This window comes from Lathyrus oleraceus, chromosome 6 (assembly GCF_024323335.1).
Source record: "Lathyrus oleraceus cultivar Zhongwan6 chromosome 6, CAAS_Psat_ZW6_1.0, whole genome shotgun sequence".
NCBI lineage: Eukaryota > Viridiplantae > Streptophyta > Magnoliopsida > Fabales > Fabaceae > Lathyrus > Lathyrus oleraceus.
In genome coordinates this window covers 287,080,228-287,093,237 of record NC_066584.1, presented here as the reverse complement: position 1 = coordinate 287,093,237, position 13,010 = coordinate 287,080,228, and the positions used below count along the sequence as shown (strand labels likewise).

Genomic DNA, 13,010 nt, shown 5'->3' with positions numbered 1-13,010 from the left:
TATACCACCGTCGAAACCACAGATGGGTTATTATGTTGTCTTTTGGTAGTATTATATTTGCAAAATAGGTATTATTTTGATCTAATTTATAAACAAAAAATACAAATTTTACGCGTATTAAAAAAGATAGTTAATTGTATTTAATTTTCTTGATTTCATGTAAGAGAGACAACACAATTACTAATATTACTTCAATTAAATTGTCATCCACTAACAAAATTAAGTAATTAATGCATGAATATAACTTCAATTAATTTTGAAACCACATATGGGTTATTATGTTGTCTTTTGGTAGTATTATAATTGCAAAATAGGTACTATTTTGATCTAATTTATAAGCAAAAAAATACAAATTTTACGCGTATTAAAAATGATACTTAATTGTATTTAATTTTCTTGATTTCATGTAAGAGAGACAACATAATTTCTAATATAACTTCAATTAAATTGTCATCCACTAACAAAATTAAGTAATTAATGCAGGAATAATTTTGAAATAAAAACATTAAATACACGTAGATTTGTTGACATTTGTTTATATTTAAGTCTAAAAAATTTAGAAGACATTTTCTTATAAATTTAGAAGACTTTTAACCTGAAATTAAAAATATTTTGAACCTTTGTCGCATATTTATATAATCAGTCTCTTCAATTTGTCAAACATTTCTTATCCCATGCATTTTCATATCTTCATATGAATTGAAACAGATATAAATAATTATAAGTCTAATTTATTTCTATTTTACAAATTTAATTTATTTTATACTATATTGTACTTATTATTTAGTTGATTCATTTTGAACTTATTAATGATATTTATTTTTCTACTTTAACAAATCATTTATTTGTTTTTTCTTAAAAAAATATGTATATTTTGTTTCCATCATTATGTTTTATTATTGTAATAACTAGAAAATATTATTAATGTAAATATAATTATGATAGATTTTTTTAAATAATTAAATGTATTCAATTATTACATATTCAACATTTATTTTGAATAAATTAAATCTATTTTTTAAGTTAGCATCTTATTTACATTTTATATGAAATGTCACACTAGAATTATATAATTCTTTTTTATATCAAATTTAAATAAATACACTCATATAATTATTATATGTTATATTTATCAAATAAATTACCTTTTTCTGTTAAGGTGATATATATGTCATCTTTTTGGATGTCTATACTTTTTAAGGTGTTAAGATTTATTTATTTATTTATTTGTTTTAGAATTGTTTCTGTTTAAAACTAATGGCAGTTGCTAAAACCTGGTCTTTAGGAATTGTGTGTTAGTTGGTTAGTGGATAGCTAGTTTTTAGGAAAACTGGAAACAGCGGTTACACTTTGTAATGCCTACAAAAGGGACCTATTCTTATGAATAAAATTATCCAGTATTTTGTTTCTCTTATATCAGTGGTATCCAGAGCCTCGTTACGTGAGAGGGATTGCAGTGAGAAAAAAAAATACTGCGAGGGAGAGAACCAGGAAAAGCTGTAATTTTTTTCTCACAAATGACTTCAGAAAATGGCTTTGTGCAAGCAGTTATTCCACGCTTTGATGGTCACTATGACCATTGGAGCATGCTCATGGAGAACTTCTTGAGATCCAAAGAATACTGGATGGTTGTTGTTTCTGGCGTAGCAGAACCTGCAGCAGATGCTGAGTTGTCAGACGGGCAAAAGACGGAGCAGGAAGGACTAAAGCTGAAGGATCTCAAAGCAAAGAATTATCGTTTCCAAGCAATTGACCGATCAATTTTGGAAACCATTCTTTGCAAGGACACTGCAAAGCATATTTGGGATTCCATGAAGAAGAAATACCAAGGTACAACAAGAACAAAGAGGCAGCAGCTTCAATCACTTCGTTCGGAGTTTGAATTACTTCGAATGAAATCAGGAGAGTCAGTTACAGACTACTTTTCAAGAATGATGGCTATCGTTAATAAGATGCGGATTCATGGAGACAAGACAACAGATGTCACCGTTGTTGAGAAGATTTTTCGATCCTTGACACTAAAATTTAATTTTGTTGTCTGTTCGATAGAAGAAGCAAATGATGTGGATGAACTTTCAATTGATGAATTGCAAAGTTCCTTGTTGGTTCATGAGAAAAAAATTAACCAGCAGGAGAAAGAAGAACAAGCATTGAAGGTCGTATCCGAAAATCACACCATATCTAGTGGAGATGATAAAGGACGAGATAGAGGAAGACATTGAGGCAGAGAAGGCAAAAATAACTATAATCGGGTGAACCAACAAAATTATCAGCATCAAGAAAGTTATTTTCAAGGAAGAGGAAGAGGACGTGGAGGCCATCAATTAAAAAAGTCATTAAACAAGTCCAATATTGAATGCTACATATGCCATAAGTATGGCCATTACAAATCAGAATGCAGAACAAATTTGAGATATCAAAGAGGAGAAAAATCCAACTTTGCAGAAAGAGAGGAAGAGGTGTCTCTTCTAATGGTGTGTCACGTGAAGGAAGAAATTCAACCAAACTTGTGGTATTTGGATACTAGCTGCAACAATCATATGTGTGGTGATAAGAAGGCATTCTCTGACTTAGACGAATCATTTCGCAGCACTGTTAAATTTGGTGACAACTCTACTGTGTCTGTCATGGGAAAAGGAACAATTGGCATTCATACCAAAAAAAAGATTATGTTCAAACTATTTCTAATGTTCTTTTTGTTCCAGATTTGAAAACAAATTTACTAAGTGTTGGTTAGCTTCAAGAAAAGGGATATGGAATCTATGTCAAAAATGGAGTTTGCAGAATTGAAGATGAAAAATTGGGTTTGATAGCTCAAGTGAACATGACAGCTAATAGAATGTTTCCATTGTATCTACAAGACAATACTCAATCATGTCTTTCTGCAAGGTTAAAAGAAAAGGAATGGCTTTGGCACTTTCGCTACGGGCATCTTAGTTTTGGTGGGTTAAAGACTTTACAACAAAAAAATATGGTGACAGGTCTTCCTCAAATCACAATCCCCTCTGAAGTTTGTGAAGAGTGTGTCGTTAGCAAACAACACCGGAATCAATTCCCACAAGGAAAATCATGGAGGGCAAAGGCTACACTAGAGCTTGTTCATTCAGATATATGCGGACCAATTACTCCATGTTACAATGGAGGCAAGAGGTATATAATTACTTTCATTAATGATTTTAGTCGTAAAGTCTGGGTTTATTTCTTGCAAGAAAAATCTGAAGCATTTCTAGCATTTAAAAGCTATAAAGCATTGGTTGAAAAAGAGGTAGGCAGTCTAATCAAAGTTCTGCGCACAGATCGCGGTGGAGAATATTGTTCACATGAATTTGCAAATTTTTGTGAGACTCATGGAATCAAAAGGCAGCTTACAACATCTTATACGCCCCAACAAAATGGCGTATGTGAGAGGAAAAATCACACTATTATGAATATGGTGCGTAGCATTTTGTCAAGGAGTTGTATTCCAAAAAGTTTTTGGCCAGAAGCTGTCAATTGGAGCATACATGTACTGAACAGAAGTCCCACACTTGTTGTTCAAAATATGACACCGGAAGAAGCATGGAGCAGAAGAAAACTAGCTGTACACTATTTCCGAGTTTTTGGGTGTATCGCTTATGCTCATATTGCAGATCATAAGAGAAAAAAGCTAGACAGCAAGGGAGAAAAATGCATATTTCTTGGTGTTAGCGATGCATCAAAAGCTTACAAATTATACAATCCAAGCACCAAGAAAATTGTCATTAGCCGTGATGTAGTCTTTGATGAAGAAGCAACCTGGTCATGGAAAGAAGATGAGGCTAAACAATATATCCCAATAGTCTGCGATGATAATGAGGAAAGGGAGAAACCTATGGAAAATGTGCAAGTAGTAGAAGGAAATCAGAATGTTCCTATAGCCGATCGAAGTCCACTTGTAGCGGAATCACAAAGGCCTCAACGTCATAGAAGAAGACCTGCATGGATGGAAGATTATGAGGTTACTGGAGTTGACCAAGGTGAGGATGTACTTACACATTTTGCTCTCTTTTCAGATTGTGATCCTACTACTTTTGAAGTTGCTATCAAGGAATCAAAATGGAAAAAGGCTATGGATGCAGAAATTGCATCAATAGAAAAAAATGATACTTGGGAGCTATGTGATCTACCAAATGGACAGGAAACCATTGGTGTGAAATGGGTTTTCAAAACAAAGCTAAATGAGAAGGGAGAAGTTGACAAGTATAAGGCTCGTTTGGTCGCCAAGGGATACAAGCAACGGTATGGGATTGATTACACAGAAGTTTTCTCTCCAGTTGCAAGGCATGACACAATCAGATTAGTGGTTGCATTAGCGGCACTACAATCTTGGCAGATTTTCCAGCTTGATGTCAAATCGGCATTCCTGCATGGATACTTGGAAGAACAGGTATATGTCGATCAACCTCCTGGCTATGTAAAGGTTGGATTAGAACATAAAGTTTATAAATTGAAGAAAGCTCTCTACGGACTAAAACAAGCTCCACGAGCTTGGTATAGTCGCACTGAAGCTTATTTTCTGAAAAAGGGTTTTCATAAATGTCCATATGAGCACACACTTTTTGTTAAAAGGGGAGATATCGAGAAAATGCTCATTGTGTGTTTATATGTTGATGATCTTATATTTACTGGAAATGATGATGCCATGATGAAAGAATTCAAGAAATCTATGATGAGTGAATTTGAAATGTCTGACCTTGGTATGATGCATTACTTCCTTGGCAAAGAAGTAGTGCAATCAACTTATGGGATCTTTATTTCCCAAAGGAAGTATGTGCAAGATATTTTGGACAGATTTAAAATGCAGGACTGTAATCCTGTAAGCACTCCAACCGAGTTTGGCTTGAAGCTAAACAAAGATCATGATGGAAAGAAAGTGGACAACACACTTTACAAGCAAATTGTTGGCAGCTTAATGTACGTAGCAGCAACGAGGCCTAACATAATGTATTTTGTGAGCTTAATAAGCAGATATATGGAGAGTCCAACAGAAATGCATTTGTTAGCTGCCAAGAGAATTCTTCGTTATTTACAAGGAACTAAAGATTTTGGGCTGTTCTACAAGAAAGGTAAAAAGTTGGAATTATTCGGGTTTTCGGATAGTGATTATGCAGGAGATCAAGATGATAGAAGAAGCACATCTGGCTATGCTTTCTTGTTGGGGACAGGGGCTGTTTCATGGTCTTCTAAGAAGCAATAAATTGTCACTCTGTCATCCACAGAAGCTGAATTCATTGCTGCAACAGCTTGTGCTTGTCAAGCTATTTGGTTGAGACGGATTCTTGAAGAGCTACGGTCAAAACAAGTTGAAGCTACCACAATTTTTTGTGACAACAACTCAGCAATCAAACTTTCCAAGAATCCTGTACTACATGGTAGAAGTAAACACATTGATGTGAAATATTATTTTCTAAGAGATCTTAGCAATGATGGAACAATTAAATTGATTTATTGTAAGAGTGAAAATCAGGTTGCAGACATTTTGACCAAGCCCCTAAAGCCTGCTGCATTTTTCAAGCTTCGAAGTATGCTAGGAGTTTGTTCGGTAATGGAGACAAAATAAAGAAAGAAGTTGTTGCATTATGCTTGTTTCTAAACTGATAGTATCTGCAGATATCAGTTTAAGGGATGGTGTTAAGATTTATTTATTTATTTATTTGTTTTAGAATTGTTTCTGTTTAAAACTAATGGCAGTTGCTAAAACCTGGTCTTTAGGAATTGTGTGTTAGTTGGTTAGTGGATAGCTAGTTTTTAGGAAAACTGGAAACAGCGGTTACACTTTGTAATGCCTACAAAAGGGACCTATTCTTATGAATAAAATTATCCAGTATTTTGTTTCTCTTATATCATAAGGTGATATTTAAATCAATTAATATAATTTTTTTTGTACATCCTGACACAATACCTTTTAATATAAATTAATATTTATATGACAATCATAATTTAAAATATTTTTTTATGAAATCTGCATATTTTTTATATACATTCTTAATCATCATTATTTTATATTTATTTACTTTTTATAACGACATTGTGCAACATGTGGGAACGCACGAATCTCTTAATCTATCATAAAAATTTAATAACAAATGAATAGTCCTAGGATAAAATTTTAAAAATATTTAATTAAGATCAATAAATAATATCTAAATTTTATATAAAAATTAAAATATGATTTAATAATTATAATAAATAATCATGCTTGACTGTAAGGGTCATTATAAATATAAAAAATTATATAAAAAGAATTATTTGTCATTAAAAATACAAAATAAAATTAATATATTAAAGCTTTGTAAATTATAAAATTTCTCCACTTAATGTTAAAGACAAAAGAATTAATTAGGATAAATCAAGTGAAAAACTTCAAAAATATTAAATGTTAAGAAAAATTAATAAAGTTGTTGTTAAAGTTATTATTTTAATCTCCCTAAGAAGTATGACCTATACCCAGAATCTGAGTGAAACATGGAAATAAGAAGCTTGATCTATACCACACTTTGAGACGAGAGAAAAAGATAGACCAGGGATAGGTGGAAACTAGAAAATCGTAAGCCCTAAAAAAAGGTGACAAGAACGATCCAAAATCATAAGGCACACCCTAACTATTTTGGAGTAGACTTAGGAATAATTGTTCCTATCTGGTCTTGGTGTCAAACTCGACCAATGTAAAAAAACCAATATAATCACGGAGCCCAAAAAGGTGAAGATATTTATGATGGTGTGATGTCGAGTCAATGAAGTCAAACAATAAAACATCAATTTCAATATCAGTTGCCCAACATAAGGTTCTAGGACCAGTGGAGCAGACATACACTTGGCCTAGAGAATACTTGGTCCAAGCAGGCAATTAAAATAGGATCGTTAGATAACACAATGAAATGTGTTTTAACATCTATCAACTTGGACGACTATGCTCAAAACTAAGGTTATAGATATTCGAAAACCCTAATTAGACTCCTATATAAAGGACCGCAACCATCAAAATCAAGGTACACATAAAATTTCATAAATTATATACTTCTCATATTCGACCATCACTGACTTAGACGTCAGAGTGTTTATGGGTATCACCTCATATTCCATTCCACCTATACCACTCACCAACAAACACCTGACATATCCATCAGGAGTGGAAAGCTTTCTAGCAAGAAGAATAGTTTTCAGTTTCATAGTTAAAATAATAATTTAAATGTGTGTTGTATTAAACACGTGTGTATATCACATTCTAACGGTAAAACATGGCTTTCTTACTCGCGGCGGAGGCTAAAGCGCAAGTTTTTAAGGATTGGACAAATGTACTCTTGTGGAAGAGGTTTCGATCGCACGGGGGCGAGAAAAAGAGATTTGATGAGTTGTATGATTTTTAGGAGAATGACGAATGTTCAGTGAGAACGAGACAACCTCGAGACAAATTATTCGGGATATTACCGGAATTCTAGACTCCAACAATACCTTTTTTATTCAATATATTTATGAAATTGTTTGATGTACAATGAACATTCAAAAGATTGTTCAAAGGTTCCACCAGAATGCTAGACTCCAACGACCCCTATTTTAGACTAAGTTATTATGTTAAGTGTTTTGAAAACGAAAAGAGTGAATGAAATAATAGCCCAAGACGTGTGCCTCGAGAGCGATCATTCAAAGATTCAAGGAATGTGAGACTCAAAGGATCCATTTCTTTAGTATTTGTTTAAGAAAAGACTTTAATGTTATGTTTTAATCGGGAAAAGATATTTGAATCACATTGAAACAAATTTAATCGGGTTTGAGAAAAGTGACTTGGCATTGGACCAAGGTTTTTTTAGAAAAGCCCACTTGGCGTTGGCCAAGGGTTTTAGCATTTTCAGAAAAAAAATATTTTAATATCAATATCATCATTTTCTTATTTAATTATTCATTTAAACAAATACTAACAAATATAATTTTAAATGAGTAAGGATAAAAGAACGCATGAATATGTGAGGATGATAATCATGGTGATTAATCAAAAGGAGTGAATTAACTTATTAAATTCTATTTAAATTAACTATTTAAGTTTATTAATTTAAATTATTTTAACTAATTAATGAAAAATTAATTTCATTATTTAATTAAATTAATTAAAATTTACTTAACCTAATTAGTTAATAAAAATATAATTATAATTAATTAATGAGTTTAATAATAATAAGAAGAAATAATAATAATAATAATAATACTAATAAGATAGATAAATTAAAAACAGAGAAAGAAAAGAAAAGAAAAGTTGGATGGAGTAAATATAAGGAAGAGATATGAGCTAGTAAAAAAATAATAAACAAAAATGGCCCAAGGCCCAAATTCAACTACACACGAAAATAATAAAAAAAATGACAAAAGGCAATCAGGGGCGGCATAAATTCCACCTCCGCCCACCAGCATGCGCTAAGTGGCGCGCAGAAAACATAAATTCGAGAAAAACAATATGTAAATGGACAATTCTGATTGAATATGACATTGTTCAAGAACAACAACATTCATCCTTATTTTGGTCATAATTTTCTCAATTTTTTATGAAATTAAACAACTTAATAATGAAAATTCATCTACTCGATCTTACGAACAACATGGAATTCTCATAATTAAAAAATAAGTCACGAGAAAAAACAAAAAAGTTAAATCTCATTTAATCACTTTTGCTTATGGAGGTTCAAAAATACTTTAAACTCTTGATTTTGAATAAATGGAGTTTCTATGAAAAATGGTGATAATTAAGATACTAATTAAGTGAAGCAAAAATAATAATACAAACAAATTAAATAAACGAAAAATAATTCACATTTAATCAGTTTTGCTCATGGATGTTCAAGAACATTTTAAACTCTTAATTTTGAATCAATGGAGTTTCCATGCAAAATGGTGATGATTAAGATACTAAATAAATGAAGTAAGAATAAAAATGTAATAGAATTAAATAAATAACAAGCATAAGAGCCTACCTAAAATAAAATTCAATAAAGAAAGAAAGAAATGAGTTGAAGAAAAATGAAGAGAGTTTTGACTTAATTTTTGTGAATGATTCGTGGTGTCATTTCTGAATGAAATAGAGTTTATTTATAGACTCTAAAATTAGGTTAAGGGATGGTTTATGAATTATGCAAATAGTGTGAGTGCCTTCTAGAAACTTATTTAATTAAATAGTGAATAATGATGTAATATATGTATGAAATAATGATGTAATAAATGATAGATATTTTAGATATTCTGGAAGCATTGATTTTTGTTTTATGATACATGATAATAATTAATAAAATTTAAATGAATATTTTGATGATAAAGCAAATGATCATGAATTTATCCTTTTTTTTAAATGCATATTAAAAAATGAAAATTTAGTTAACTTCTACGACATGTAAAATGTTGACTTTTTTACTATGATGCATATATGCATGGTTATAGTGACTTTATTTGATAATAAAAAAATGCATATGGATAAAAATACTAAACTTGACAAATGCACATGTATCATATGAATTTAGAATACCCGGACAAAATTGGGACATAACACTAACGTGTACAATACGACAACACTTTTTTAATTGAGGGTTGTCTAAAGTTATATATACAACCTTTTATAAGCGCTTCCTAAAGTAATATTTAAGACAACTCGTTTTGTTTATTTTTGGCGATGTTTAAAGTATTATTTTAATTAAGGCAACACTTTTCATACCGAGCTCTGTCTAATATATCATTTTAAAAATTTATTATTTTTTTGTTCAACATACAACAATGCTTATATTAAAAAACACTGTCAATGTTAATATTTTACCCAACACTTATTTTTTAAAATGTTGTATCATGTTCTTTCATGTTTCTGAGCAGCACTTTTATAAATAAACGTTGATAAAAGGATGTTGCCTAAACTCTTTTTTGACCTAGTGACATTATCAAAAAGAAAATTTGACCATGTTCCAATGTCGAGAGAAAAATAAGACAAATCAATTTTAAAGATCAACTTCAAAAAGACCTAAAGACGTGAAACCTCATCTCTAATCTTGCGTTTAAGAATTTTAGTCCTTCTGACCAATTATATGTAAAACAAGCAAGATTAAGTCTTGAAGTGCTAAGGTGATATTGACACACAATAAAATATATTTAGTTTCTTCATCTATCTCTCATTTATTCTGAAATCCAATCCTAACAAGTGCTTAATCAATTAAGTATCAATTCTGACCAATTAGGAAAGATAAAATCAATGTTAGATCGATTAGAGATTTCTTCTAATCAATTAAAGATTGAGTTTTCTCCTAATCAATGAATTTCTGAATTAATCGATTAAAGAGCAAATCTAAATTAGGGTTTTTCATTTCTGATTTAATCTAATTAACTAGTTTGTCGTTTCTAATCGATTAGAGAGCGTTCCGACCCATGGATTGGTGCCTTTTGAAATATATTTTTTCCTATATAAAGAAGTGTTGTGCTTACTTCTAAAACACGAATTTTCACAACTATCTTCTCTCTTACATCACTAATTATCTTTCTAAAATAAATTTATTCACTACACATTGTCTTGGTGTTGAGAGGGTGAAAAGATTATCTCGAGAGCTGTGTACTTCTATTTATGTTCTTAATTTTGTTTATTCAAGATATTAGTCATCTTATGCATTTGTAATTGACTTGGAGGTTTCAAGTTAAACCAATAAAATTTTTGGTGTAAGGAAGGTTCTTGGGTTCAACCTGTGTAAGACTTCAAGTTGTTAATAGTGGAAGTCTTAAGAGAAAACTCTTAGGAACTAGAGTAAGTCATAAGGTTAAAGGATGAGCCATTATAATCTATAGTGTGATATCACTAACTCTTATCTCTTTTATTTTTTCCACTACCTGATTATTTTCTTCCACCCCTTTTCTTAAATTTTATCATTTGCCAAAAAAAAGTATTTAAAATCAAAATATCACAATTTACCCCCCACCCCTCCTGTGTTTGGAGTCACTTCTTCTACATGCCAGAGTCATTTTTCTCACTACAAAAAGCAACAACAAATAATCTATAAGGTATTATGGAACACGTCTAACTAAGTTATCATCTTGTAATTTCCTCATACCAATATCCAACTCCTCTAAATGAACATTGGAATTATCATTTATCCGATAATGAATAAAATGCGTTTGAAAAGAGTTGTTCACAACACATATTGACTCATAAGACACTTGGGGCAACAGATAAAGAACTACGGAGCAACAATGGAAGTCTTCATCTAGCGAACCAAGAGGTTTAAAGAGGGGGAAAGATTAGGCAAACGTAATCTAGCCATGTCTAGTATTGGATAATTCCAAGGCAATTTAAAATATGGCACAAAATATTGTAGCTCGTGTCCTTATTTGGAGATGAGCATGAGAGTCTTGGAAACATCGAATATAACTCCAAGATAGAGGGTATATTGTAGAAGGGGAGAATATAATAATCAACCTAAAATGGCATTTAAATAGGGGTAAATGGAATACACAAGCCATAGTATTCGAAAGCGGTGTCATGTATGGGAAATCAACATAAAGGAAAATTCCCATAAATATGATCATTTGTATTGGGAAAAACCATGGTCCATTCCGCAAGTTTACCGAATGAGGTTCAATAGTCAAAATGACGCAACCCATCAAGGCCTAAATAAATGGAATGATAATATATATATATATATATATATATATATATTATATATATAATATATATATATATATATTATATATATATATATATATATATATATTATATATATATATATATATATATATATATATATTATATATATATATTATATCTATATATATATATATATATATATTATATATATATATATAATATAAAAGACTCCCCGAGACTAATGAAGAAGTATTAATCAACACCAGGCCTATATATATATAAAAGACTCCCCGAGACTAATGAAGAAGTATTAATCAACACCAGGCCCTAGGAAAATTGGTAGCTATATTTTCCTACGACCAAATAATTAGGTCTAAAACATAGGGAAGAATGCGCATCAAGCCTATAAACAATAGGAAAATGATTCTAATGTGTCATAGTAAACAATCAAAGAAGACAATTATTGTAAATCAAGGTAAAATCAACCAAAACCCAAGATACAACTCAAGAAGTATGGCATATACCCAGAATCAGAGTGATACATGGGAAAAAAATGATCCATACCACACTTCGAGACGAGAGAAAATGATAGATACGACTATGTTGGAGTAGGCTTAGGGGTAATTTTTCAAGGACGATACAAAATCACAAGCAACACCCTAGTTGCGTTGGAGTAGGCTTAGGGTTAATTGTTCCTATCTGGTCTTGATGTCAAACTCGACCAATGTGAATGGACTAGTATAGTTGGAGCCCAAAAAGGTGAAGATATTTATGATTGTGTGACGTAATGAAGTTAAACAACAAAACATCAATTTCAATATCAGTTGCCCATCAAAAGGTTCTAGGACCAGTAGATCAAATATAAGTCCAAGATAGAGGGTAAATCATAGAAGGGGGGAGTATAATAATCAACCCAAAATGACATATAAATAGGGGTAAATGGAATACACAAGCCATAGTATTCGAACGCGGTGTCATGCATGGGAAATTAACATAAAGGAAACTCCCCATAAATATGATCATTTGTATTGGGAAGAACCATGGTCCATTCCACAAGTTTACCGAATAAAGTTTCATTGTCAAAATTACGCAACCCATAAAGACCTAAATAAATGAAATGAAAATATATATATATATATATATATATATATATATATATATATATATATATATATAAGACTCCCCGAGACTAATGAAGAAGTATTAATCAACACAAGGCCCTAGGAAAATTGGGTAGCTATATTTTCCTACGACCAAATAATTAGGTCTAACACATAGGGAAGAATGCGCATCAAGCCTATAAACAATAGGAAAATGATTATAATGTGTCATAGTAAACAATCAGAGAAGACAATTATTGTAAATCAAGGTAAAATCAGCCAAAACCCAAGATATA

General features: G+C 31.1%; 1 protein-coding gene across 1 annotated transcript; it reads left to right on the top strand.

Annotated features, from left to right (window-relative positions):
* Window positions 1-1,517: 1,517 nt before the first annotated feature.
* On the top strand, window positions 1,518-2,222 carry LOC127095219 (uncharacterized). Its single transcript, XM_051033938.1, has one exon. It carries the CDS (start codon window positions 1,518-1,520, stop codon window positions 2,220-2,222), a length of 705 nt encoding a protein of 234 aa, XP_050889895.1.
* Window positions 2,223-13,010: the final 10,788 nt, after the last annotated feature.